Source organism: Desmodus rotundus, chromosome 4 (genome assembly GCF_022682495.2).
Source record: "Desmodus rotundus isolate HL8 chromosome 4, HLdesRot8A.1, whole genome shotgun sequence".
NCBI lineage: Eukaryota > Metazoa > Chordata > Mammalia > Chiroptera > Phyllostomidae > Desmodus > Desmodus rotundus.
Genome location: NC_071390.1, coordinates 25,031,678 through 25,056,895, shown reverse-complemented (window position 1 = coordinate 25,056,895; position 25,218 = coordinate 25,031,678). Strand labels below are relative to the sequence as shown.

At 35.4% G+C, this 25,218-nt stretch overlaps 1 protein-coding gene and 1 pseudogene across 23 annotated transcripts in view; one reads left to right on the top strand and one right to left on the bottom strand.

The window, feature by feature from the left end:
- Positions 1-25,218, top strand: part of LCOR (ligand dependent nuclear receptor corepressor) — a 124,991-nt gene that overhangs the window by 65,021 nt on the left and 34,752 nt on the right. For all 23 annotated transcript variants that reach the window (XM_053922240.1, XM_053922239.1, XM_053922231.1 and 20 more), the window contains one exon: positions 22,661-22,787. Coding sequence is in view for 11 of the 23 variants with exons in the window: in XM_053922231.1 (XP_053778206.1) it covers positions 22,661-22,787 (127 nt within the window). In the remaining 12 variants the exon portion in view is untranslated. The remainder of the gene's footprint in view (positions 1-22,660; positions 22,788-25,218) is intronic.
- Positions 14,809-14,899, bottom strand: LOC112307116 (U6 spliceosomal RNA; annotated as a pseudogene).

Below are 25,218 nucleotides of genomic sequence, written 5' to 3'. Positions count from 1 at the left end.
AATCTCTTAATAAGTGAGTATCTGCCTGTCAGCCTGGCTGGCTGGGTGGCTGACTGGCTTTTTTATTTCCATACCCTTCTGTTTGTTGAGCATATAGTAGGCACTCAGTAAAATATTTACTAAATGAGTAACAAAGAAGTCAGGAGGCTTAATATACTGGAGAATTATAATATGAATAGCTAACTGTTTTGAGTGCTTACCTGTGCCACGCATATTTACTCATGGGGCTTCTATACTTTCTTTATCTTTTTAAAAAATAATTTTAAGACTTATAAAACAGTTGCAACTGTTCAGCAATAATAACAGTAATAATTTCTGTATAACCTTTGCCCAGATTCCCCCAATGTTAATGTCTTACTCAACCACAGTACAATTATAAAAATAAGGAAATTAACATTGGTGCAATACTATCATCTAATTTGTAAACATTTCAAAATTCACCAATTGTCCCAGTAATGTCATTTTTCTGGTTCAGGATCCTAGCTAAATCATACTTTGTATTTAGTTGTCATGTCTCCTTAATCGCCTTTAGTCTGGAATGGTTCTGTTTTTCTTTGCCTTTCATAATGTTGACACTCTGGAAGAATACTGGCAAAATGATTTTTAGAATGTCCCTCAATTTAATTTGTCTGATGATTCCTCATTGTTAAATTCAAGTTACTCATTTTTGGCAAGAATACCACAGAATTGATGTCATATCATCCTTAGTGCATCATATCAGGAAGCCCATAGTGATGTTTACTTTGATCACTTAAAGTGGTGTCTGCCAGTTTTCTCTGGTGTAAGGTTTCTGTTTTTTCTCCCTGTTGTATTTAATAGGTATCTTGTAAAGAGGTACTTTAAGATTTTGTAAATATCTTTTTGTCATCATACTAGTTTCTCATCCATCGTACAAGCATATTAGCATCCATTGATGAATCGTGCTTGAAAAACTTACTGTGGTAATGATGATTAGTGATGATTTTCTTTTTTAAAAATGTTTTTGTCTGATGATTTTCTATTTCTATTATTTCTTCCTTCCTCTGTTAGTTTCAATTCTACTGTAAGGAAGAGCTTTCCCTTCTCCTCCACTTATGTAATTTGTGTACCTACCAGTATAGACTCGAGGATTTGTATTTCATTCTATTCAGTATAATCATTGTTTATTTTTTAGTTGAAATTGTCCTAGATTTGGCTATTGAAAGTCTTTGCAAGTTGGCTCCTTATCTTTTTTCACGTTTCTATAATTTTTTTATAGCACTTTATTTTTTTGGCACCAAAAATGTTTCAGGGTTTTTTTTTTTTTTAATTAATCTTTATTGTATTTTTTCCATTATATCTAGTACCCTTATACCCTCTCCCCCCAGCAATCACCACACTGTGTCCATGTCCATGAGTCCTATTTCCTTTTTGTTTAATCCCTTGACACCCTAACCTCCGCCCGCCGTCCCTCCCCACCACCAACTGTGATCCTGCTGTCCATCTGTGAATCTCCCCCATTTTCCTTGTTTGCTGTTCCTGTACTTACCCTGGATTTCTTCAGGGAACCTTACTTAGTTTCTTTACTTGGAGAATTATATAAGAAAGGAAGGTTTGGGCACTAGGTGTATTCATTGCTACTATATCATCAATTCTTCTAAGCCTTCTCGACTGTCTGAGCTAGGAAATATGTTCACTTAAATATACATACATATGCATCTATATTTCTTTCTATATTTATTAAAAACCATTTAATTAGACTTTTGATAACTGCAGGATTGTGTTGATAATATAAAAAGCTGATTCAGTAGTGGTGAGAGGGTGCTGGAGAGATAGGAAGAATAAAAAATTACTGTCAGTATTAATATCCCTAAAAATGGACTAATTTTTAATGATGCATTGATCTGTGGTATGGCTCTTCTTGTGATTGGCTGATACAGAGTAAAGATAGCTGTTGTAAAGATCAAGGACAGTTTAATAATTAATGATAATGGTATATAAGATATTATACCAAAATAGAAAATGTTTATGCTCTTATGAATAAGACTTGGTAAGTTTTGTTTTTGACTAGTACATTAGGAGAATGTTTTAAGGAGTTAGGACTTGGGCTGCTTTTGAAGGATACATAGGTCCAGATAGGCAGAGATGAGGACACATCCTGGCTGGAGCAGAGCATTTATTTTAAAAGTAACTCATGATAAACCTGGAGCAGGATTATAGATATTCTTCAATGCCCAGCTAGCTCAGGAGTCATAGTTACATGAATTTATATATTAACAGTTATATCTAGATCCTTTTTATGTTTATCATGATCATGTTGTGTTTACTATGAATGTTTTATAATTTCTGTTTTATGAGTATACATTAATTAGTTTAGAGCTCTCTTTTTAACATTTTAATTACTATTTTTGCACGTTGAAAGTTTATAGTAAGACCAGATGCTAAATCTAATTATTCTTATTGTATTCTACAATATATATTTATATTAAATATATTAATTTGGGCATATCCAATGCTATTGATAGGACTTGTCTGGCATATGCCCTAGAGTACCACAAATCAATGTGTATTCACAGTACCTACTATATAAAAGGAACTGTGTAAGAAAAATACATCAATATAGTTTCTGTCTACTAGGAATGAAAAAGAAGAAACAAATATAAGATCTTTAAAGGATATTTACTTATGAAAATTAAATAGATAACAGGGCAGAGTAAAATGGATACCACAACTTAGTACATGGTTAATTAATTTAAATTAATTTCTCAGTGAATTGTACAAATCTAAATCGCGAGACCTAACCTTGTTGTATATCCAGAGGCCTTATTATGTGTATTATTTTAAGGTATTAAGGAAAACCACTTGACACAATGAATCGGTGCTCAGTCTAAGTTCTCATTAAACAAGAGGGTTTTTTTAGTTTGGTTTTTTGTTTGTTTGTTCATTACTCCCAATCTGTGGATTTTTCTCCCCCCCCCCCCAAAAAAACCAAACAGACTTGAATAAATTGATGATTAACTCCATTCAATTTTATGTGGTCAGAGTTAACCAATAGACTAACCATTGGAACATTTATTAAATGTCTGGTTCTGTGGAGGCCAGAGAATATACCAGAGAAGTAAAACACAGATCCCTCCTTGCTTATGGAATGCTGGTGAGACCATGGTGGCTAATGTAATGAAAGGGGACTTAAATTAGGAAGGTTTAACTCATCCATCCTACCTGTCCAGAGCCAAGTCTCCGATGTAGGTAGGAAACATTGAGAGTAAAATCCCCTCCCTTATTCTTATATATATTATTTTAAAAGGGAATGGAAGAAATTAAAAGTACTACAGTGGTTGGGAGGTGCAGTGCATGATGCTGGAGTTGCTTAATCTAGGAGATGGAACCCAACCTGAACCTTAGAAAGAACTGTGTTTTAGAAAGAAACACAACAAGAGAACCAACAAGAAATTGGTTACTAAACAATGATAAGAGATTGCTATTGAAATTAGAATATAGTCAGGGATAACTGTAGGAATTAAGCATTTGCCAGAAATAAGTGAGGCAAGAGTACCTAAGTGTAAGGACCATGGCTAACTGACTTGCAAAAAAAAACAGTGAGAAACCCTCAGATACGAAGATGGTGTTTAAAAAAATTATAAGGGGAAGAAGCTGTAGTAACTGTACTCTCCTCAGTTGCATTGCTGCTCAGACTTCTCTAGTTATACTAGCCACAAAAACTATACTATTCATTTCTTGAAAAAATAGTTTCAAGAAATATTATAAGATGGCCTTGTCCAAAAATGCATTTTTTGGTTATTTATTTTAATTGAGATATAATTGGCATATAACATTAGTTTCGGGTGTACAACATAATGATTCAATATTTACATATATTGCAAAATAATTACCACATTAAGTCTAGTTAACATCCATCACCACACATAGTTACAATTTTTTTTGTGGTGAGAACTTTTAAAATTTATTCTCTTAGCACCTTTCAAATATATGGTACAGTATTAACTATAGTCATCATGCTGTATATTACATCCCCTGGACTTACTTATTTTATAACTGAAAGTTTGTGCCTTGAAGATTACCCTCACCCATTTTGCATTCCCACCACAGTAATCACCAGTTTATTCTCTGCATCTGTGATGTTTATTTTTAGATTCCACATATGAATGAGATCATATTTTTTTATCTTTCTCTGTTTGATGTAATTTCACTTAGCATGATGTCCCTAAGGTTCATCTGTGTTGTTATAAGTGGCAAGATTTCTTTCATTTTCATGGCTGAATAATATTCCTCTGTGTATGTGTAGCTAGATAGACCACATTTTCCTTATCTATTCATCTATCTGTGGACACTTAGATTGCTTCCATATTTTGGCTGTTGTAAAGAATGCTGCAGTGAGTCCTGGCTGGTGTGGCTTAGTGGATAGAGTGCCAGCCTGCAAACCAAAGGGTCACCAGTTCGATTCCCAGTCAGGGCACATGCCTGGGTTGCAGGCCACGTCCCCGGTGGGGGGTATGCGAGAGGTAACTGCACATTGATGTTTCTCTCCTACTCTTTCTCTGTCCCTTCCCCTCTCTTTAAAAATAAGTAAATAAAATCATTTTTTAAAAAAATCCTTAAAAAAAAAAGAATGCTGCAGTGAACATGGCAGAGGGGGTTCATAAATCTTCTGAAGTTAGTGTTTTTGTTTCCTTCAGATTAATTCCCAGAAACGGAATTGCAGGATGACTTGATATTTCTATTTTTAATTTTTTGACAAACCTCCATACTTTTTCATAATGACTGCACTAATTTACATTTTCATCAACAGTTCACAAGGGTTACCTTTTTTCTGCATCCTAGCCAACACTTGTTATTTCTTGTTTTTTTTATAATAACCATTCTGACAGGTGGGAGGTGATACCTCATTGTAGCTTTGGCTTGCGTTTCTTTGATGAAGAGTAATGTTGAGTACCTTTTCTTGTACATATTGGCCATCTGTATGTCATCTTTGGAAAATTGTATATTCAGATTGCCCACTTTTCTACTTTTAATTTGTTTGTATTTGGGTTGTATGAGTTTTTAAAATATGTTTGGATATTAACCTCTTATCAAATATATCATTGCAAATATTTTCTCCCATTTGGTAGGTTGCTTTTTGTTTTGTTGATGGTTTTTGCTGTTGAGAAGCCTTTTAGTTTGATGTAGTCTCACTTGTTTATTTTTCTTTTGTTTCCTTTGCTTTGGGTAACAAATCCAAAAAATCATCACCAAAAACCAATGTCAAGGGGCTTACCACCTGTTTTTCTTCTAGGATTTTTTCTCACATTCAAGTCATAAGTCCATTTTGAGTTAATTTTTGTGTATGGAGTAAGACAGTGGCCCAGTTTCATTCTTTTGCATGGGGCTTTCCAATTTTTTTTAACATTATTCATTGAAGAGACTGTCCTGGCTCCTTTGTTGTAAGTTATTTGACCATATATGCCTGGGTCTATTTCTGGGCTCTCTACTCTGTTCCATCGATCTATGTGTCTGCTTTTAAAGCCATTACTATACTGTTTTGATTACTATAGCTTTCTAACATATTTTGAAATCAGGAAGTGTGATGCCTCCAAGCTTTCTTTCTCAAAATGTGTTTTTAAGTAGGGAAAAATTTACTAAATAAAGTCTAGATTTTTAAAAGATCTTATTTTTGTCCATGTAAAATATAAATGTTTTTGTGGTTTTCTTTTTCTTTTTCTTTTTTTTTTTTTCGTATTTTGCCCATGCCATTTTGAACAGGTAGACATTAAGCTACTTCACAATGCTTTGATTTTCTACAAAATGTTTTTGAAATTTTGCTTGAGATTTTTTTCAGCTTTACTGAGGATGAGAGTCTTATAATTAATCAAAATCCTGAAAAAGTTTAGAAATGCCTAGTTAAGCAAAAATTGAAGTTAGAAAGAATCTCGTATTAAGTCAGTCTTTCATTTCTCCCTGGCCATGGGTATAGGTCTCACTCCTTTTTTCCTTTTGTTTCTTTTGAACCATTTGCACATTAGGCTGTCTTTCTCTTTGTTATTTCCCTTCTATTAGAGCATATTTGTTCTACCTCTCTTTCGTCCCCTGATCTTTGATTAGGTTTCTCTCCTTTTTGAAATTGTTTGCATTTATCCATAGATTGTGCCCTTTATTTTTTGTATTATAAAATATACATAACATAAAGTTCACTATCTTAACCACTTTTTAAGTGTATAGTTCAACAGTGTTAAGTACATTCATAATGCTGTGCAGCCAATCTCCAGAACCCTTTTATCTTATAAAATTGAAACTCTGTACTCTAAACAACTCCCCATGTCACCTTCCTCTAGGCTGCAACAACCACCATTTTGCTTTTTGTTCCTGTGAGTTGACCGCTCTGGGTACTTCATATAAGTAGAGCCATACAGTATTTGTTATTCTGTGGCTTATTTCACTTAGCATAACACCCTAAAGGTTTAGTCATGTTGTAACATGTCAGAATTACCTTTTTTTAAGGAAGAATAGTATTTCATTGTATATAGCACATTTTATTTTCGTCCAGCAATGGACACTTGGGTTGCTTCCACCTTTTGTAAATAATGCTGTTATGAACATTGGTGTACAAATTTCTTCAAGACCATGCTTTCAGTTCTTTTGGGCTTACATCCATAAGTAGAATTGCTGTATCATAAAATAGTTCTATTTTTAATTTTTTGAGGAACCACCAAACTGTTTTCACATCAGCTGCACCATTTATATTCCTACCAACAGTACATAATACGTCCACATCTCTTCCAACATTCAGACATGTATTACTTTCTGGGTTTTGTTTTTATAGCCATCCTAATAGGGGTGAAGTAGTGTATCATTGTGGTTTTCTTGTGTATTTTTTACTGATTAGTGATGCTGAGCATCTTCTCATGTGCTTTTTGACCATTTGTATATGTTCTTTGGAGAAATGTCTGTTAAGTCTTTTGCCTGTTTTTAAGAAACCATTTAATAAATTGTTTATTTGGAAATAGGTAAATTTAAGCATACTAAACTAAAACTTTATACAATCAAGACTATATTAGCAATGTGAAGACATGCTCAGTGAGACTATTTGCACAGATCTGGATGTTTTGTAAATAGCACAATCATTGTATTAACATTGCCTGAGTGTACAGTGTTTCTTCTAAGGGTTTTATAGTTTTGGGGTTGAGTTTTATATGTGGTATAAACTAAGGATCCAACTTCATGTTTATGCAAATGGATAATATATGGGGGTTTATTTCTGGGCTCTTTATTCTATTCCATTATTCTTTGTGTCTGTCTTTATGTCAGTACCATATTGTTTTGATTACTATAGTTTTGTAATTAGTTTTGAAATTTAGAAGTTGGTATTTCCAACTTTGTTTTCTTTTTCAAGATTGTTTTGGCTGTTTGGGGTCCCTTGAAATTTCATAAGAATTTTTACGATGGATTTTTTTTTTTAATTTTAATTTTTTATTGTTATTCAATTACAGTTGTGTGGCTTTTCTCCCCATCCCTCCACCCCACCCAAACCCCCGTCCCTCCCCCACTTCCTCCCTCCCCCTTGATTTTGTCCATGTGTCCTTTATAGTAGTTCCTGTAATCCCCTCTCCTCACTGTCCCCTCCCTACTCCCCCCTGTCCATTGTTAGATTGTTCTTAACTTCAATGTCTCTGGTTATATTTTGTTTCCTTTTTTTTTTTTCTTTTTCTATTTATTATGTTCCAGTTAAAGGTGAGATCATATGGTATTTGTCCCTCACCGTCTGGCTTATTTCACTTAACATAATGCTCTCCAGTTAGGATGGATTTTTTAAAAAGATTTTATTTATTTTATTTTTAGACAGAGGGGAAATGGGGGAGAAAGAGAGGGAGAGAAACATCAATGTATGGTTGCCTCTCACACACCCCCTACTAGGGACCTGTCCTGCAACCCAGGCACGTGCCCTGACTGGGAATCAAACCGGCAACCGTTTTGTTTGGTTTGCAGGCCGGCACTCAATCCACTGAGCCATATCAGCCAGGCAGGATGGATTTTTCTATTTCTGCAAAAAACACCATTGAGATTTTGATAGTGGTTACATTAAGTCTGTAGATCATTTTGTATAGTATTGACATCTTAACATTAAGTCTTTTCCTAATTTGTTGCTTTTTTCCTTTTTATTTTAGAGTTTAGAAAACCATTTATGTCATTTTTTTTTTGTTGTTCAGTTACAGTTGTCCCATTTTCCCCCCATTGCTATCCTCTGCCCCACCCAACCCCCACTCCCAAAGACAATCCCCATCCCATTGTCTTCCACCATGGGTCCTTTGTACATGTTCCTTGACTTGACCCTTCCCCTTCTTTACCCCGTTATCCCTCTCCCCCCTCATGTCTGGTCACTGTCAGTTTGTTCTTTATTTCCATGTCTTTGGTTCTTTTTTGCTTATTTGTTCTGTTGATTAGGTTCCACTTATAGGTGAGATCATATGGTATTTGTCTTTCACTGCCTGGCTTATTTCACTTAGCGTAATGCTCTCCAGATCCATCCACACTGTCACAAAGGGTAGGAGTTCCTTCTTCATTTCTGCTGCGTAGTACTCCATTGTGTAAATGTACCATAGTTTTTGACCCACTCATTTACTGATGGGCACTTAGGTTGCTTCCAGCACTTGGCTATTGTAAATTGTGCTGCTATGAACATGGGGTGCATAAGTTCTTTTGGATTGGTGTTTCAGGATTCTTTGGGTATAATCCCAGCAGTGGAATCACTAGATTAAAAGGCAGTTCCATTTTTAGTTTTTTGAGGAAATTCCATACTGGTTTCCACAGTGGCTGCACCAGTCTGCATTCCCACCAACAATGTACTCTAGGGTTCCCTTTTCTCTACAACCTTGCCAGCACTTGTTTGCCGATTTGTTTATGATGGCTGTTCTGACTGGTGTGAAGTGGTATCGCATTGTGGTTTTAATTTGCATTTCTCTGATAGCTAGTGATACTGAGCATCCTTTCATATGCCTACGGGCCCTCTGTATGTCCTCCTTGGAGAAGTATCTGTTCAGGTCCTTTGCCCATTTTTTAATTCGTTGGATTGTCTTCTTGATGTGGAGTTGTGTGAGTTCTTTATGTATATTGGAGATCATACCGTTGTCTGACATATATTGGCAAAGATGTTTTCCGTACTGTTGGTTCCTTTTTTATTTTGCTGATGTTTCTTTAGCCATGCAGCTTTTAAATTTGATGTAGTCCCATTTGTTTATTCTTTCCTTTATCTTTTTTCTTCTAAAACATTTCTTCAGTTTCTTATTTCTAAAGTTAAAATCAACAACTATGTATTTCACTCTTAGTATGTCAGGAGCACTGGCCACTGCGGTTGAAATACTATGAGGGATTAAAAAGAAGTTTTAGCCACAGATGCTACTTTCAAGAAATTTTTAGTCCAGTGGAGGTGGTAAAAAATACTTAACGTGTATAAACAAATATAATAAGGGCTATGAAACCAGTGCTGATAGAGCAGTATAAAGTGCTTTAGGAGTTTGGAAAAAGGCAAGATTACCCTCAGCTAGGCTTTATAACGTGGTTGCCTCAAATATGCAGTTGGATATTCTTGGGTTTATAGTGGTCTTGGGCATCTACGGACATCCACAGTTATTATAGAGAGCAGATAGAAATTCAGGAAATCTTCTGATTGAGATTGGGTTGTGGATGAGAATTGAGATAGTATAAACTTTTGATTTCCAACCACTGGAAGAATGTAAGAAACCATTGCTATTCACTGTGGGTGTGCCTTGCATTTATCTTTTAATGTTTATAATAACTTGTATGTGTGTAATGGAAAAAAAAACCAACAGCAAATGCGGATTATAGATACTGGTGAATTAAGTTCAGTGATAGTAGCAGTCACTTGCCACTTACACGTTAGGATTTATTTCCATGAACAGTAGTAGCAATTAGATACACTGATGATCGTTCATGGGAGGTTTTTTGTACATTTTGAATGCCATATTTAATTTGTGATGTGTATTCAAGCTTCAGCCTTTGTCATTTTCTTATTCTTTAACTTGATGTTCTGCTTAACAAAATTAAGGGTAACATTGATATACAGGAAAAATTGCATTAAGCACAATTTACATTTCGTTAATATAAAAAGCAGTAATTTATGTGGAGTAAGAAAATTCTCTTTAGTTAACTGACCTTAAAGAATATGACCAGTTAAAATGCTGGAGCCATTTTTTCCTAGTACTTGTCTGGCATTTAAAATAAAAAGACATAGGAGAGTGGCATTTAAGTCAATGAGTTGCGTCTTGTCTGTTCTGTTTAGTTCATTGCTTGAAATGTCACTGAGACATGGGTAGTGGACTTGGCTATAGTTGTAGGCACATGATCTACTCAGGTAGGCCTTTCTAACAGAATTTATATACAATAAAACCTGCATACATACACATGCTTCTGATTCCCAGATTTTTCTATACCATATGATATGAATTTTTAAATATCATTTAAGTAAATCCAGGCATAGAGTGAGTATGGTCTTCAATTTAGATAGGAATGGCTCTAAAATTTCACTCCTTAAGTTTTATATCACACTCCTGAAAATCTAGGCCATCTTACCTTTCCTAAGTGAAACTTGTCAATATTTCTTCATTTCCTTTCTCCTGAGGTGTTATCTCTCAAAAAAAAAATAATCAATCAACAATGTAAGCATCCTTGCCCATTTCTTTCCTAATATTTGTCACTCATAAGGTGACAACTATTAGAGTTACAAAAGAAACTTTTTAAAAAATGTTAATTTCTACTTTCTGTTTAAAGTTTAACTTAACTGTTTACTGTCCTAAGGGCTATCTTCCATGCTGCCATAATTTGTTGCTTTACTCAATAATGCCCTTTCTCTCTCTGGAACCACCAGAAGAGCTACTTTTGTTATAGTTCTTGGAGAACATTAATAATTCTCTCAGGGGTCAGCAAACTATGGTCTTTCCCCCAATCCAGCTCACAGCATGTTTTTGTTATGTCTGCAAGCTAAAAACAAAAACAAACAAAAAAACCCAAAAACCTTTTTTTAAGAAAAAGAGAGAGATGCAGCAGAGACTGTATGAGTATACGAGCTACAAAGCCTAAAATATTTACTATCTTGCCCTTGACAGAAAATTTCTTACTCTGTTTTGGCTATCTTCATCAGTTTGTTGAGATACTAACTTCCATATCCTACTTAATTACTCTCTTTGCTCTTCTTCATACTGTGTATCAGAGCAACCCGTAACACAAGCAAATATAATTTAATAGCAAGACAGCTGGGATTATGGGATGATGGAAAGAAACAGGGGCACTGGCTGGTGTGGCTCAGTGGATTGAATGCCAGCCTGCAAATGAAAGGGTCCTGGTTCAATTTCCAGTCAGGGCATGTGCCAGGATTGTGGGCCAGGTCCCCATTTGGGGGCATGTGAGAGGCAACCACACATTGATGTTTCTCTCCTTCTCTTTCTCCCTCCATCCCTTATCCTCTCTCTAAAAATAAATGAATAAAATATTTAAAGAAAAAAAGACAGGGAGATCTGGATTGTGTAGAAAAGTAGGGTTCAGTTCCAGCCAAGATGGAGGCGTAGATAGACACAGTGCGCCCCCTCACACAACCAAAAGAAGGACAACAACAATTTAAAAACAAAAACCAACCAGAACTGACAGAAAATCGAACCGCACAGAAGTCCAACAACCAAGGAGATGAAGAAGAAACATTCATCCACACTGGTAGGAGGGGCGGAGACGGGCAGCCGGGGCGGACAGGACTCGAGGCAACGTGGCCAGACCTAGAGACGTGGCAGATTGTGGAATGAACGGGGCTAGCAGACCCCGCTGCCCCACATTCTTGCATAGATGATTCTGGAGGAATGGCAGGGGAGCAAAACAGACCACGCAACCCAGGGCTCCAGCTCGGGGAAATAAAGCCTCAAACCTCTGATTGAAAACACCCATGGGGGTTGAGGCGGCAGCAGGAGAAACTCCCAACCTCCCAGGAGAGTTTGTTGGAGAGACCCACAGGGGCCTAGAGCGTGCGTGGACCCGCCCACTCGGGAATCAGCACTAGAGGGGCCCAGTTTGGTTGTGGGTGGTGGAGGGAGTGACTGAAATCCAGCAGAAAGTGGAGCAGGCGCCATTGCTCCCTATCGGCCCTTCCCCAAGCACAGTGTCACAGTACAGGGACCAGTGTTACCCTGCCCTGATGAACACCTAAGGCTCCACCCCTTTACCTAACAGGTGCGCCAAGACAAAAAAAAAAAAATGGCCCAAATGAAAGAACAGATCAAAGCTCCAGAAATAATACAGCTAAGCAACGAAGAGATAGCCAACCCATCAGATGCACAGTTCAAAACACTGGTAATTAGGATGCTCACAGAATTGGTTGAATCTGGTCGCAAATTGGATGAAAAAAATAAGGCTATGCTAAGAGAAACAAAGGAGAATGTACAGGGAACCAATAGTGATGGGAAGGAAGCTGGGACTCAAATCAATGGAGTAGACCAGAAGTAAGAAAGAAATATCCAACCAGAAAAGAATGAAGCAACAAGAATTCAGAAAAATGAGGAGAGGCTTAGGAACCTCCAGGACATCTTGAAACGTTCCAACATCCAAATTATAGGGGTGCCAGAAGGAGAAGAGGAAGAACAAAAAATTGAAAGCTTATTTGAACAGATAATGAAGGAAAACTTCCCTAATCTGGCAAAGGAAATAGACTTCTAGGAAGTCCAGGAAACTCAGAGAGTCCCAAAGAAGCTGGACTCAAGGAGGAACACACCAAGGCACATCATAATTACATTACCTAAGATTAAACAGAAGGAGAGAATCTTAGAACAGCAAGAGATAAGGACACAGTTACCTACAAAGGAGTGCCCATAAGACTGTCAGCTGACTTCTCAAAAGAGACTTTACAGGCAAGAAGGGGCTGGAAAGAAGTATTCAAAGTCATGAAAGGCAAGGACCTACATCCAACATTACTGTATCCAGCAAAGCTATCATTTAGAATGGAAGGGCAGATAAAGTGCTTCTCAGATAAGGTCAAGTTAAAGGAGTTCATCATCACCAAGCCCTTATTATATGAAATGTTAAAGGGAGTTACCTAAGAAAAAGAAGATAAAAAATATGAACAGTAAAAATGACAGCAAACTCACAGTTATTAACAACCACACCTAAAACAAAAACAAGAGCAAACTAGGCAAACAACTAGAACAGGAACAGAATCATAGAAATGGAGATCACATGAAGGGTTATCAACAGGGGAGTGGAAGGGGGAGAGAGGGGGAAAGGTACAGAGAATAAGTAGCATAAATGGTAGGTAGAAAACAGACAGGGGGAGGGTAAGAATAGTATAGGAAATGTAGAAGCCAAAGAACTTGTAAGTATGACCCATGGACATGAACTATAGAGGGGGAATGTGGGAGGGAGGGGGTGGGGGGGATGGAGTGGAGTGAAGGGAGGGAAATGGGACAACTGTAATAGCATAATCAATGAATATATTTTTTTAAAAAAGAAAAAAAAGTAGGGTTCAGCATTTATCCACCATAATTTTTTTAACTATTTTACTTTGAAATAATTTCACATTTATAGAAAAGTTTTAAGAACAGTACAAACACTTTTGTGTACTCTTCACCTAGATTGACCAATTGTTAACCTTTTGCCAGATTTGCCTTATTCATTCCCTCTCATAGGTCTTACATATTTTCCTGAACCATGTGAGAATAAGTTATAGACATTATACCCCTCATACCTCTTCATTCTTAAATATTTCCACGTATATTTTCCTATGTCCTAAGGATATGGTACCCATTTCATTAACTATATTTTCAAAAGTTGTCCCAAAGGCTTGTTTTTTTACCCCCTCCTTTAGTTCAAAATCCAATTTAAGATTATTCATTGAATTTGATTTTCACTACTCTTTGGTAACCTTTAATCTAAAGTGGTTCCTCAGCCTTTTAAAATTTATTTACTTATTTATAATAACATTGACATTTCAAAAGAGTACAGGCCATTTGTTTCGCAGAATGCCACTCAGTTTAAGTTTTGTGATGTTTTCTTTGTGATTAAATTTAGGTCATGATCTTTTAGCAGGAATATTAAATAAGTGATTTGTATCCTTGTCAGTGCATCACATCATGAAGCACCCAATATCATTTCAGTAGGTGATATTAACTGTTGGGCAACCATCAGCCTCCTTATCTTGATTTATATCTAAGGATATAGCAACAATTGAAATGCCATCAATTTATGGCCATTGACAGTGTATCTATTCCGAATACTGTGCAAAGAAGTGCATGGCAAGTAAAAGATATTGTTTCTTCAGCCCAAATGTATGCTTGCTTGAAGAAAAGATAGCACATGAAATTTTGAAAAATAAGTGTCATGTTTCTTTGTAACTCTAAAATGTAAGCAAAGGTCATTTCTTTGATTTGAAGTGGTTAATTCAAGAGTCAAAATTCAGTGATACATACAGCATCTAGTATCTTTAATACACTGAGCCTATTTTTAATGGTTTCTTTATTGAGGTAGTATTTATTTATATGCAATAAAATTACCCATTTAAGAGTACAGATTAATGGATTTTGATAAATGATAAAGTTTATAACCACCAGGACAATGTGGAACAGTTCCCTTACCCTAAAAAGTTTTCTCATGCCCCTTTGTAGTCAGTCCCTTTTCCCAGACCCCCACACCCAGGTATTCACTGTAGTTTTACCTTTTCTAGAATTGTATATATTAGGAATCATAGAGTATTAGTCTTTTATATTTGACCTCTGTCACTTAACATTCTTGGGGGGGGGGGTAGTTTTTTTTCTAATTTTATTGTTGTTCAAGTACAGTTCTCTGCCTTTCCCCTCCACCCCAGCCTAAAAAAATATGGAATGCTTCACGAATTTGCATGTCATCCTTGCTAATCTCTGTATCGTTCCAATTTTAGTAGATGTGCTGCCAAAGCGAGCACAACATTCTTGTTTTTGTGTTTAATCTTTGTTTCTTTTTATTGCTGAGTAGGTCTCCGTGTCATGGATATTCCACTGTTTGGTTATCCATTCACTTTTTACTTCTCATTTCTCTGGGTTAAATACCTAGAGTTGAAATTACTGGGTAGTACCATAATTGTATATTCAATGTTCTAAGATATTACTATCAGGTTCACCAGAGTGACTTCCATCAGCAATGTATGAAAATTCCATTGTTCCACATCTTGCCAATATGTGGTGTTGGTCATTTATAACTTCAGCCACTCTGGTGGGTCTGTAGTGGTATCTTATTGTGACTTTAATTTTTATTTCCCTGATGACTAACTTATGTTGAGCATCTTTCTGTATACATATCCTATGTGAAACATTTGTTGGAATCTTTTGCCCATTTTTAAAAACTCATTAAGCTATAACAGTTTTTATATAATCTGTTTTAAACCCTTTGCCAGTTTTTTCTCTTAAAATTTATGCTTTTTATGTCCTGTTTAAGAAATCTCTGCCTGATTCAATGTCAAATACACAAGAAAATCTCGTATTTTCTTCTAGTTTAGTAGTATTTACTCATATTTTGATGTCTGATTCATTTCTAGTTAATTTTTCTATATGGTGTGAGGTAAGCGTTGAGGTATATTTTAATCCATAAGATAATCCAGTTGTTCTAGCATCATTTGTTGAAAGTGCCTTCCTTTCCTCCATTTAATTACCTTGGCATCTTCGTTAAGTCAGTTGCCCATGCATGTGTGGGTATAATTTTGGACCATGTTCTATGCCATTGAGCTATATATGGCTATCCTTATACCAATACCGTAGTGTCTTGATTATTGTATCTTTTATCTGGAAGTCAACTAGTATGAATCTTCAAACTTGTTTTGCTCACCTAGAATCCTTGACCTTTATATAAAATTTTAAAATGAATTTACCAATTCCTCAAAAAGATTTATAGAATTTTTATTATGATTGCTTAAACTAATACATTAATTTAGAGAGAATGGCTACATTAATAATGTTGAGTCTTCCAATTTCTGATTATGGTTTATCTCATCTTTGTCTTTTTAAAGTTCTCTCAGCAGTGTTTTCTTTCAGTCTGAATAAGTTCCTTTAACATTTCTAGTACTACTTTGTAGAAAAAAGTGTAACTACTTTGTAGAGAAAAGTATAAACTCTTTATTTGACAACATCTGTTGAATGTTCATTTTATTGTTGGTCCCAAAATGGTTATAAAGTATGCTAAAAGAGTTACATAGTTAGAGATAACCAAAAGTTTAGTAAAGAATTTGAGGACTTTTCTATTGAAGAATGTCCCAGCCTATTCAGTATTATATCTCCTTCCCTGCTTTGGATGGTGGATCATTACTTCCCTTTACCTCTGCCTCTTTCTACCACCCTCAGAGTTCCCTTAAAAGATATTACCTTAAAAGGATATTGCAAAATTGACACAAGCTGTTGAGGCTACCAGAGAACATAGCAAGTGAAGATAAATGACCTACATTTTCCCCTGAAAGCTGTATACAAAATTAAGCCTTACACACACACACTCTTCATTTATGCCAACACTGGTGGTTAGAAAATAAAGGAAACATCCTTTTCATAATGACAAAAATGGAAAATGTATGGGAACTATATATGAATAAAAAACAATTTTAATTGAGATTTATTAAAGCCCACTTGGATAAATATAAATCAGTTCCTACAAGAGAAGACTGAATATTTTTAAGGATGTTACTTATTTCTGAATTAGTTTAACTAAGTATAACTCTATTTAGATTTTTTTTTTTTAAAGCCACCATCTCTTTGGGGAGCTGGTGGTGGTAGGAACAGAATTGACTGGGTGATTTTAAGTACAGTCTGAAAGAATGAAGCTACAATGGCCAGGATATTTTGGAAAATAAGAAAAACAAGTGGGGATTTGCCTTCTCAAATACTAAGACTTACTGTAAATACAATTTTTAAAGTATGATACTGATAATTTTTTTCCAGTTCTATATTAAGGAAAGAGCTTTTAAATAAACATGACAACTGTTCCCTATCCCAGAGCTACAGAATCAAAGCTCTGGGAATATGTTCCAGTATATATGCTTTCAAGCTCATAATAGATTTCTCACATGACAGAAAATACCTCTGCCTAAGAATCAACCAGTCTAGGTGGACCAATTCCTGAATCCCAAAGGAAATGACTCCTGGTAAATTTCAATTCAAATCTCCAACTTTATTTCTATTAAGTTCTGGATAGTAAATTAAAAGAAGGACAATTGATTTTGATTGTCACTTCATTTTGTGTGTGTGTGTGTGTGTGTGTGTAAATTTTTTTGCCATACCATGTGTAATGACTCCTGGAATTTAGATGTGGGGGAGGGGAAGTGGCATTGAATTGTTTTCTTTAACTTTCACTCTTAGTAATTGTTTCAGCTTTATAGTTAGTTCTTTGTCATATGAAATGTTCTGTTCTTTTTGGTTCATTTCATTTTGGTATGTGTATGTACAGTGAGGCAGAATGAGCTATATTGTGTTCATACATCATTGCTATAAATTTTTAACATGACGAACAGATGTAATTGAAAAAAGTGTATGATTTTGTGTTACATTTTTCATCTTTGGTTATTCTGGATAAAAAAAGCAAGGTAAGCAATAATTTAACTGGTGAAAGTTACTATAAAACAACCATTTAAACTCTGAAAGCAGTTACTCATAAAGGCATATAGCAAATGAAGAATCACTTATCCAAAAAATCTGCTAAATCTCAGTAAGAACAACAAGAATCTGTGGCATCTGAGTCATGGTTCACTCCCACCCACCCCCTGAGCTCAGCTTGAGGGAAGCTCTTCTCTGAGCAGGAGGGGCAGACTAAGGACATTTCTCATACCTTCTAGCTTCTGTTGGAGATGGTTTTTTCTAGGGAGGTGTAAGGTCAAAAGGCCTTGGGCTCCCTTTTAGCACTCAGCCTTTTACGCAGAGTGAAAGTTTATTCCAGGTGCAGCAGGCTGAGAATACTGGCTCCCGGTTGCCCGGAGGCATGCCTCATTCATGAAACAAAAGTTCCATGCCAGGAGTGCCCCCAGTCTTAGAGCACAGATCACACCCAGATAAGTGAGACACTGTGCCAACCCCCGTTTCTTTTACGGTGGCACAAAAGTTCTTCTCAAGGGAAAGACAGGCCTTAAGAACAGAAAACTCTGTACCTCTCCCAAGGGAACTGACTTTATTTGGAATAGAGTTGGCAAAAGATGTTGAAAATGATGAAAGGCTTTGAACAATTAAGAGGATGCTAGAGCAACAAGTGAAATAGCAGACAAGTTAGAAGTTAACAGAATCAGGGAAAAAAAGACAACTAGGAAGAACCCTCATGGAGTTGGAGCAAACTTCAAAGACTGCCAGTACCCTGCCCCTGCAGAGGCCCCACGTTTATTGGATCAGACTGTGGTGCAATTTATGCTCTAGGGTGTGTCAAGAACAGTAGAACAATTATTAGAGGCTAACAGCTGCATGTGTGATACCACTACAGACAGATCAGCCAGAAGCTTATAAAAGGAAGATCCAAGAAAGAAACTGCCAGAGTCCACCTGAACCCACAGTCATTCCTGGAGGACAGAGAGACTGTGCATGCTCAAGACAGCATCCTCTGAGAAAAGATGTTAGAGGCTGCACACTACTGGGTAAATAGACTTCAGTGAACTAGAGATAAAGAGGGACATCTTCTAATGATAAAAGGGTCAATTTATCAGGAAGACATAATTAAATCCTCAACAACAGAACCCCAAAATGCATGAAGCAAAATGGGACAGAATTAAAGAGGGAAGTAGATAATTTGACAATAATAGCCAGACACATCAACACCCCACTTTCAATAATGGATAGAGCATCTAAGCAAAAGGTCAACAAAGATGGAAGACTTGAACAACACTATGCATCAGCTAGATTAACAAACATCTATAGAGCACTTCACCAACAAGAGCAAGGTTGCTGAATACAGCATTCTTTAAAAAAGTACTAGCAGTCAACAATCTGAACATGAAATTAAGAAAACAATTTAGTTTACAATGGCATGAAAAAGAATGAAATACTAAGAATAAATTTAACAGTGTGAGACTTGTACACTGTAAATTATAAAACATTGTTGAAGGAAACTAAAGAAGATCTAAGTAAATGGGGAAGCATCTCATGTTCATGGAAGACTTAATATTATGAAGATGGCACTACTCCCCAAGAGGATCTACAGAGTCAGTGCATTCCCGTGAAAACTCCCCAGCTGGCCTCTTTGGAGAAATTGACAGGCTTGATCCTAAAATTCAAGGGACCCCAAATAGCCAAAATAATCTTATAAAAGAACAAATTGGAGGGACTTAAACTTAGCAACTTCAAAAGTTACTATAAAACTAGTGATGAACATGGTGTGTTACTGGCCTGAGGTATAGATCAGTGGAATAGAATTGGATGTCCGGAACTAAAATTACGGCCAGTGATTTTGCACAAAGGAAGTTGGGCCACTTTTTTATGCCCTATATGAAAATATACTCATGAATCATAGACCTAAAAGTAATTCCTAAAACTAAAACTTAGTTTTAGAAGGAAACATAGGAGTAAATCTTCAGGACCTCCGTTTAGCCATTAGTTTTTCAGATACAATACCAAAAGCACAAATGACAGAAGAACATAGATCAATTATAATTCATTAAAAATAAAAACTTCCGTACTACCAACTGTAGCATCAGTGACATGATAGAAAGCTCACAGATGGGAGAAATATTTTTAAATCATATATCTGATAATAGGGTTGTATTCAGAATATGTCAGGAATTCTTACAACTAAACAAAAAGGTAAATAGCTCAATTAGAAACAGGGCAAGCATATGAATAAACATTTCTCTGAAGAAGGTATATTTAAATGGCCAATAAGTACACGAAGAGATGCTCGACATCATTAGCCGTTAGGGGAATGCAAATCTGAACCAACTTCTCATGTACTAGGATGGTGTGATCAAAAAGATAACAAGTATTTATGAGTATATGGAGAAATGAAACCCTTATTATTGCTGTGGGGAATACAAAATTAGAGCAGCTCCTTTGGAAAATAGTTTGGCACTTCCTCAAAATGGTAAACATAGTTAACATATCCAGAAATTCCACTTCTAAGTATATCTATCCAAGAGAAATGAAAATATACATCCACACAAAAACTCACACACAAATATTCAAAGCAGCATTATTCATATGATAGCCAAAAAGCAGAAACAATTCAAGTACTCATCAACTGGTGAATGGATAAAATGTTGTATAGTTTATACAGTGGAATATTATTTGGGAATAAAAAAGTAAGTACTACATGCCATGATTTGGATGGCATTTAAAGCATTATTCTAGGAGAAAGATATCAGTCACCAAAAGACCAAATATTGTATGATTTTATTCACATGAAATGTCCAGAATAGGCAAGTCTATAGAGACGAAAAGCAGTATAGTGGTTGTGTAAGGCTGGGCACGTGGGAGAATGGGAAGTGACTGTTTAATGGATTCAGGGTATTGGGGGTACAAAACTGTTGTAAAGTTAGGTCATGGCAATATTTCACACCTGAATAGACTAAAAAATAATAATATATACTTTAAATGGGTGAATTGTATGGTATGTGTCTTATATCTCAGTAAAACTGTTTAAAAACAAAATAAACAGTTATGACCATAATTGATATGCACCAATTAAAAGTAATCTGTATATTTCAGAATCTAGATTGATAGATTGATGTTGTTTGATTCAAGAAAGAACATGTACCACCTGCCTTAATGAATGTTCAGTTAGGTGCTCTGTTGGTTTAGATTAGAAGTAGCTTGAATGCTACATGACACAGTTCAAATGTAGATATTTTGTTCAAAGTCTGAATTGACTGAATGTAGGACCAAGTTAATTACAGTTTATGCCATGTAATGTCTGTTTTTTAAAAATCACTAAACAATGAAATGGCATTAACAGCTGAGGATTTTGTTGGATTGTTTAATACAGACATACCTCGTTTTATTGCACTTCACTTTATTGTGGTGTATGGATGTTATGTTTTTTACAAATTGAAAGCAAGGCCCTCCACCAGCAAAAAGATGATGATGCTTTATTGTGGTGGGGTGGAACCAAACCTGCAATATCACCAAGGTATGTCTGTACTGTTCCTAATACCTTTTAGATGTTAAAATCTGTATCACAATGAAATTATTTGTGGTTGATATTTAAAACTCACTTTCTTAATAATTTTTTTTAGTCCATGAGCGACAGTGTTGGGAAATGAAGCTATAATAAAGGTTTTGGTAATATAACACAAAATATTTTGTTTAAAAAGTTTTAAACAATGTGACAAACTTAGTGTACCTTTTATAGAAATGTTAAGGGAACATTGAGTATGCAAGAGAGTTCTTCATATTAAAGTATTGGTTATAATATATCATTGATGCTAAATGTGTCTTTGCAAAATACATATCTTAGTTGTGCTTTTGACACAGTTTGGGTAATGCGGAAATCATAGGAAGCTGGTTGCAAATATCACTGGGTATATTTAAAATCTTTGAGGAAGTCATTTGTAAATTATAACATGCCTTCCGTGTCTTGACATTGTACCTAGGTATTTTCCCATTTTTTAATTTAGAACACTTTTAAATTTTCCATTATATGCTTATAACTAAATGCATGTGTTGATATATTGCAGTAATTTGAAGTAAATTACATGCACTGGAACTTAAGAACACACAAAAAATATACTTTGCTTTTCTTTATAATCTTTAGTGGAAGTAAATGCAAAGCATTGTTAACCTAGTCCTTGTTCCTGCAGTCTGAGACCAGTTTCTGACAGTCTCTGGGAGTCTAGGGCAGTGTTTTGAAACTTTTGATCAGGCCCTGCATTTTTATATTGCAAACATGTTCAAGTATACATGCAGTACTGAAATGCTTCCCTTTAAATTAAACATCTGATGGCCTGGCTGGTGTGGCTCAATGGATTGAGCGCCAGCCTGCCAACAAAGGGTCCCGGTTCAATTCCCAGTCAGGGCCCATGCCTGGTTGCCGGCTGGGTCCCCAGTAAAGGGTGCATGAGAGGCAACCACACATTGATGTTTCTCTCCCTCTTTAAAAACAACAACATGTGATGCACTCTACTTTTCAGTTCTTTTATTCTAATGCTAGTTTTGACCTTTTTCACAAAATTATTAATTTCATAAAATTATTATGAAGATTTTTGAAAGCTACAGTTTGTAAAATAGTGTTCTAGAAACAGAATTGTGAATTCAAATACATTCTTTTTGAGTTTTCCCTCCTAATGACCCTGTTAAAATGTTTATTCTACTCAGAGGGCAGATAAGATTTGCAAATGAGACTTGGGATTTAAGGGGTTTTTTTGTTTGTTTTTGTTTCTTTTGCTGAGTTGAGTTGTCTGTGAACTGCTGTAGTATAATAAGAGCCAATGTACTTGAATGTTCAAGGAAATTTTCCCTTTAGTAATTACAGTTTAACTAGAGTTTACCTGTAAATTTTAAACAAAACTCATAATCAAAAAACATGGATAAAACCACCCAAAGTGTATTTTGATATTCACTTTGTTTTTATACTTTTGTGGGGGTAAATTTTATCCTGATAGGAAGTTTTAAAATATTTTAATTACATTAAACTGATTTGTCTTACCTGTTGTTAGTATTTGGGGTTTTTTTGCATCTATGCTTTTGATATTGAATGGGCAAAGATACTTGTGCAAATATTTCACCAAATATTTTTGCAGGGACACTTAGTCGGTCTGGATGAACCAGCTTCGGGAGCTGGGCAGGAAGCTCTGCTTAAACAAGCAAAAATCATTCGATTCGAGAGACAAGCAGAAGAGTTCCTCAATGCAGTCTTTTATAGAAAAGGTTGGTGCCAGTAAAGAATGACATTTAGCATCTGCTTGTCTTGTATTAATCTTAATTTCCATGTCATTTTTTAAAAGTTACTTAAAAATAGTTTTCTTTATTGATAACGTACTTTATAATTCTCTGTTTCTTCGGTCACATTAAATTTCAAATAGGGTAAGGCAGTCCTGCTCCCTTTCTTTTACTCTGAATTGATGGTGCTATGTAAGTTTTAGTTAAATAATTCTTAAAATTATTATGAAAGTCTGAATATTGTAAGGTTTCAGTTCTATACTTTGCTAGTTAGATTTTCTTACATAAACAGTTACTTTTTATCACTGATAACTATAAAACTAAATATACAATTTTAGTGATTTCTCACTGAAATATGACTTGGAAAGACAATGTAAAGTTATATCTGAAATTAGATTTGTAAGCATTTTCTCTCCTTGACAGTCTTACTTCACTAAATATTTTCACTTATTAAAATTGGAGAAAAAAATTAACATTATTATAAAATAAAATTTCCCCCCACACATTTGAGGTGGATCTGTTGTATTTTTCAATTTCTCTTTCTCCTTGAAACTTTTGTAGGCTTGTTTTACATTTCTCTATCCTAAAAGCATAATTTTTACCAGCCTAGAGACCTTTTGGAAGCTTCCATTTATGATCCATTTTAGCAAAGAGTCTTTACCTTCAAGATATTCTTTCTAAATAGATTTTTAGCCCTGGCCGGTGTTGCTCAGTTGGTTAGAGTGTCATCCCACTTCAGTTACAGGTTCGATTGCCATCAGGGCACATACCTAGGTTGCAAATTTGGTCCCTGGTCTGGTCACATACTATATCCTCTGTCCAGCGTGTAGGGGAGGCAGCTAGTGCTTCTCTCTGTTAAATCCACCTTCCTCTTTCTTCCTTCCTCTCTAAAAGTAATGGGGGAAAAAGTTCTTGAGTGAGAATAAAAACAATAATAAACAGATTTGTAATCATTAGCAGACTCAATGATTCTAGTTTCTTTAATATTTCTTTAGTGTTCTAGTTTCCACCTCTCATTCCTCTGGAAATTCACTTCTGCCCTCTGAAGTGAAAGCTGATATTTGCCTAACTGAGTACTGAATCTGATGGGTTGGTTAAAATTGGAGACCAGCTGGGCTTCTGTGTAATGTAATTCATATTTTCAAAAGGGAGTATGTGGTAAAATGTAATACAAAACTAAGGAATGCACAAGATTATTGTTTTCAGTGGAATTTGAAAAAATTTTCTTCTATTACTAAATTAAATCTTCAGTGTATTCTGTTTTCTCTTTTAATGACATCCTCTTGTACCCTCTGACCTAAAGCTCCCAACTAAGGCTCCTGCACTTCTTACTCTCTCATGATGATGAGGCATCTAAAGATGAGGAGGCTCATCTTACTGTCTCAGTAAAGTATCCTGAATTCCAAAGTTACATTCAAAATAGTAATATTCTTAGTTTGTTTTATGAACATTTGATTGTTTTATTAAATTCACATCTAAAGTATAAATGACAGATCAATTCTGTCAGTTTATTAACTGAATACAATATCTTTAAAGCTTCTTTGCTGTGCACTGAATCGTAGGTCCCCTGTCTCAGCAAACATATTATCTGAAAAGAGGAGCTCCTCTCCCTAATGTACAAGGAGGAACCACTCTTCATCCACTGTTTGCTTAAAGGGAGTTAGCCTACTTTTCCACTAGTCCCATCCCTTTCTCATATAGGGATAACTTACATTGAAGTTTTTGTAGTTTCATTTAGAAATTAAACTTCTGGGAACATAACGGGGAGAAATTGTTACCTTGTCATCAGTCTTAGAATAAACTTCAAGAGATGAGAATTCCTTGAATTTGTATGTCAAGTTGTGTATTTGTGTACTCGTATCTGATGCTCAGAAAAAGAACTATTGCTTTGCAATTGGAATTCTCTCTGCCTTGCTTTATGTATTAATGTTGTTATTTAGATGTTTTGTATGTATCCAAATATATCAAACATGAGCATTACTACTCTTGAAATTAATGCTCAAAATGTTTATTATCTAGAGGTACGACAGGCAATTTATAGTCAGAAGAGAATATTTTGATTTGAAAAAAAATCCAGATATTTGGATTTAGTCCTTTGTTTCCAAGTATTGCAAATTGTATGTTACAAATAACTGAGAATGAAAAGGTTATGTGTCACTAGATAGAAACATTAGTGCAATAAAAGTAGGCTTTTGCCTTCTACCATTGTTATGATCATATTTCTTTTCAGCTTATGTTGTCACTTGTATTAAAGAAATTTGACACTTTTCTGAAAGTTAGAGGTCCATTTTTAAAACATACAGGTGGCTGTGAGGCAGCTTTTACATGTTTTTCTGTAGTTTAATTTTGATCTGACTTTTTATTTTACTCAATTGTACATGTTCCCCAAAACATGGCTCTGTTTATAGATACAGTGTTT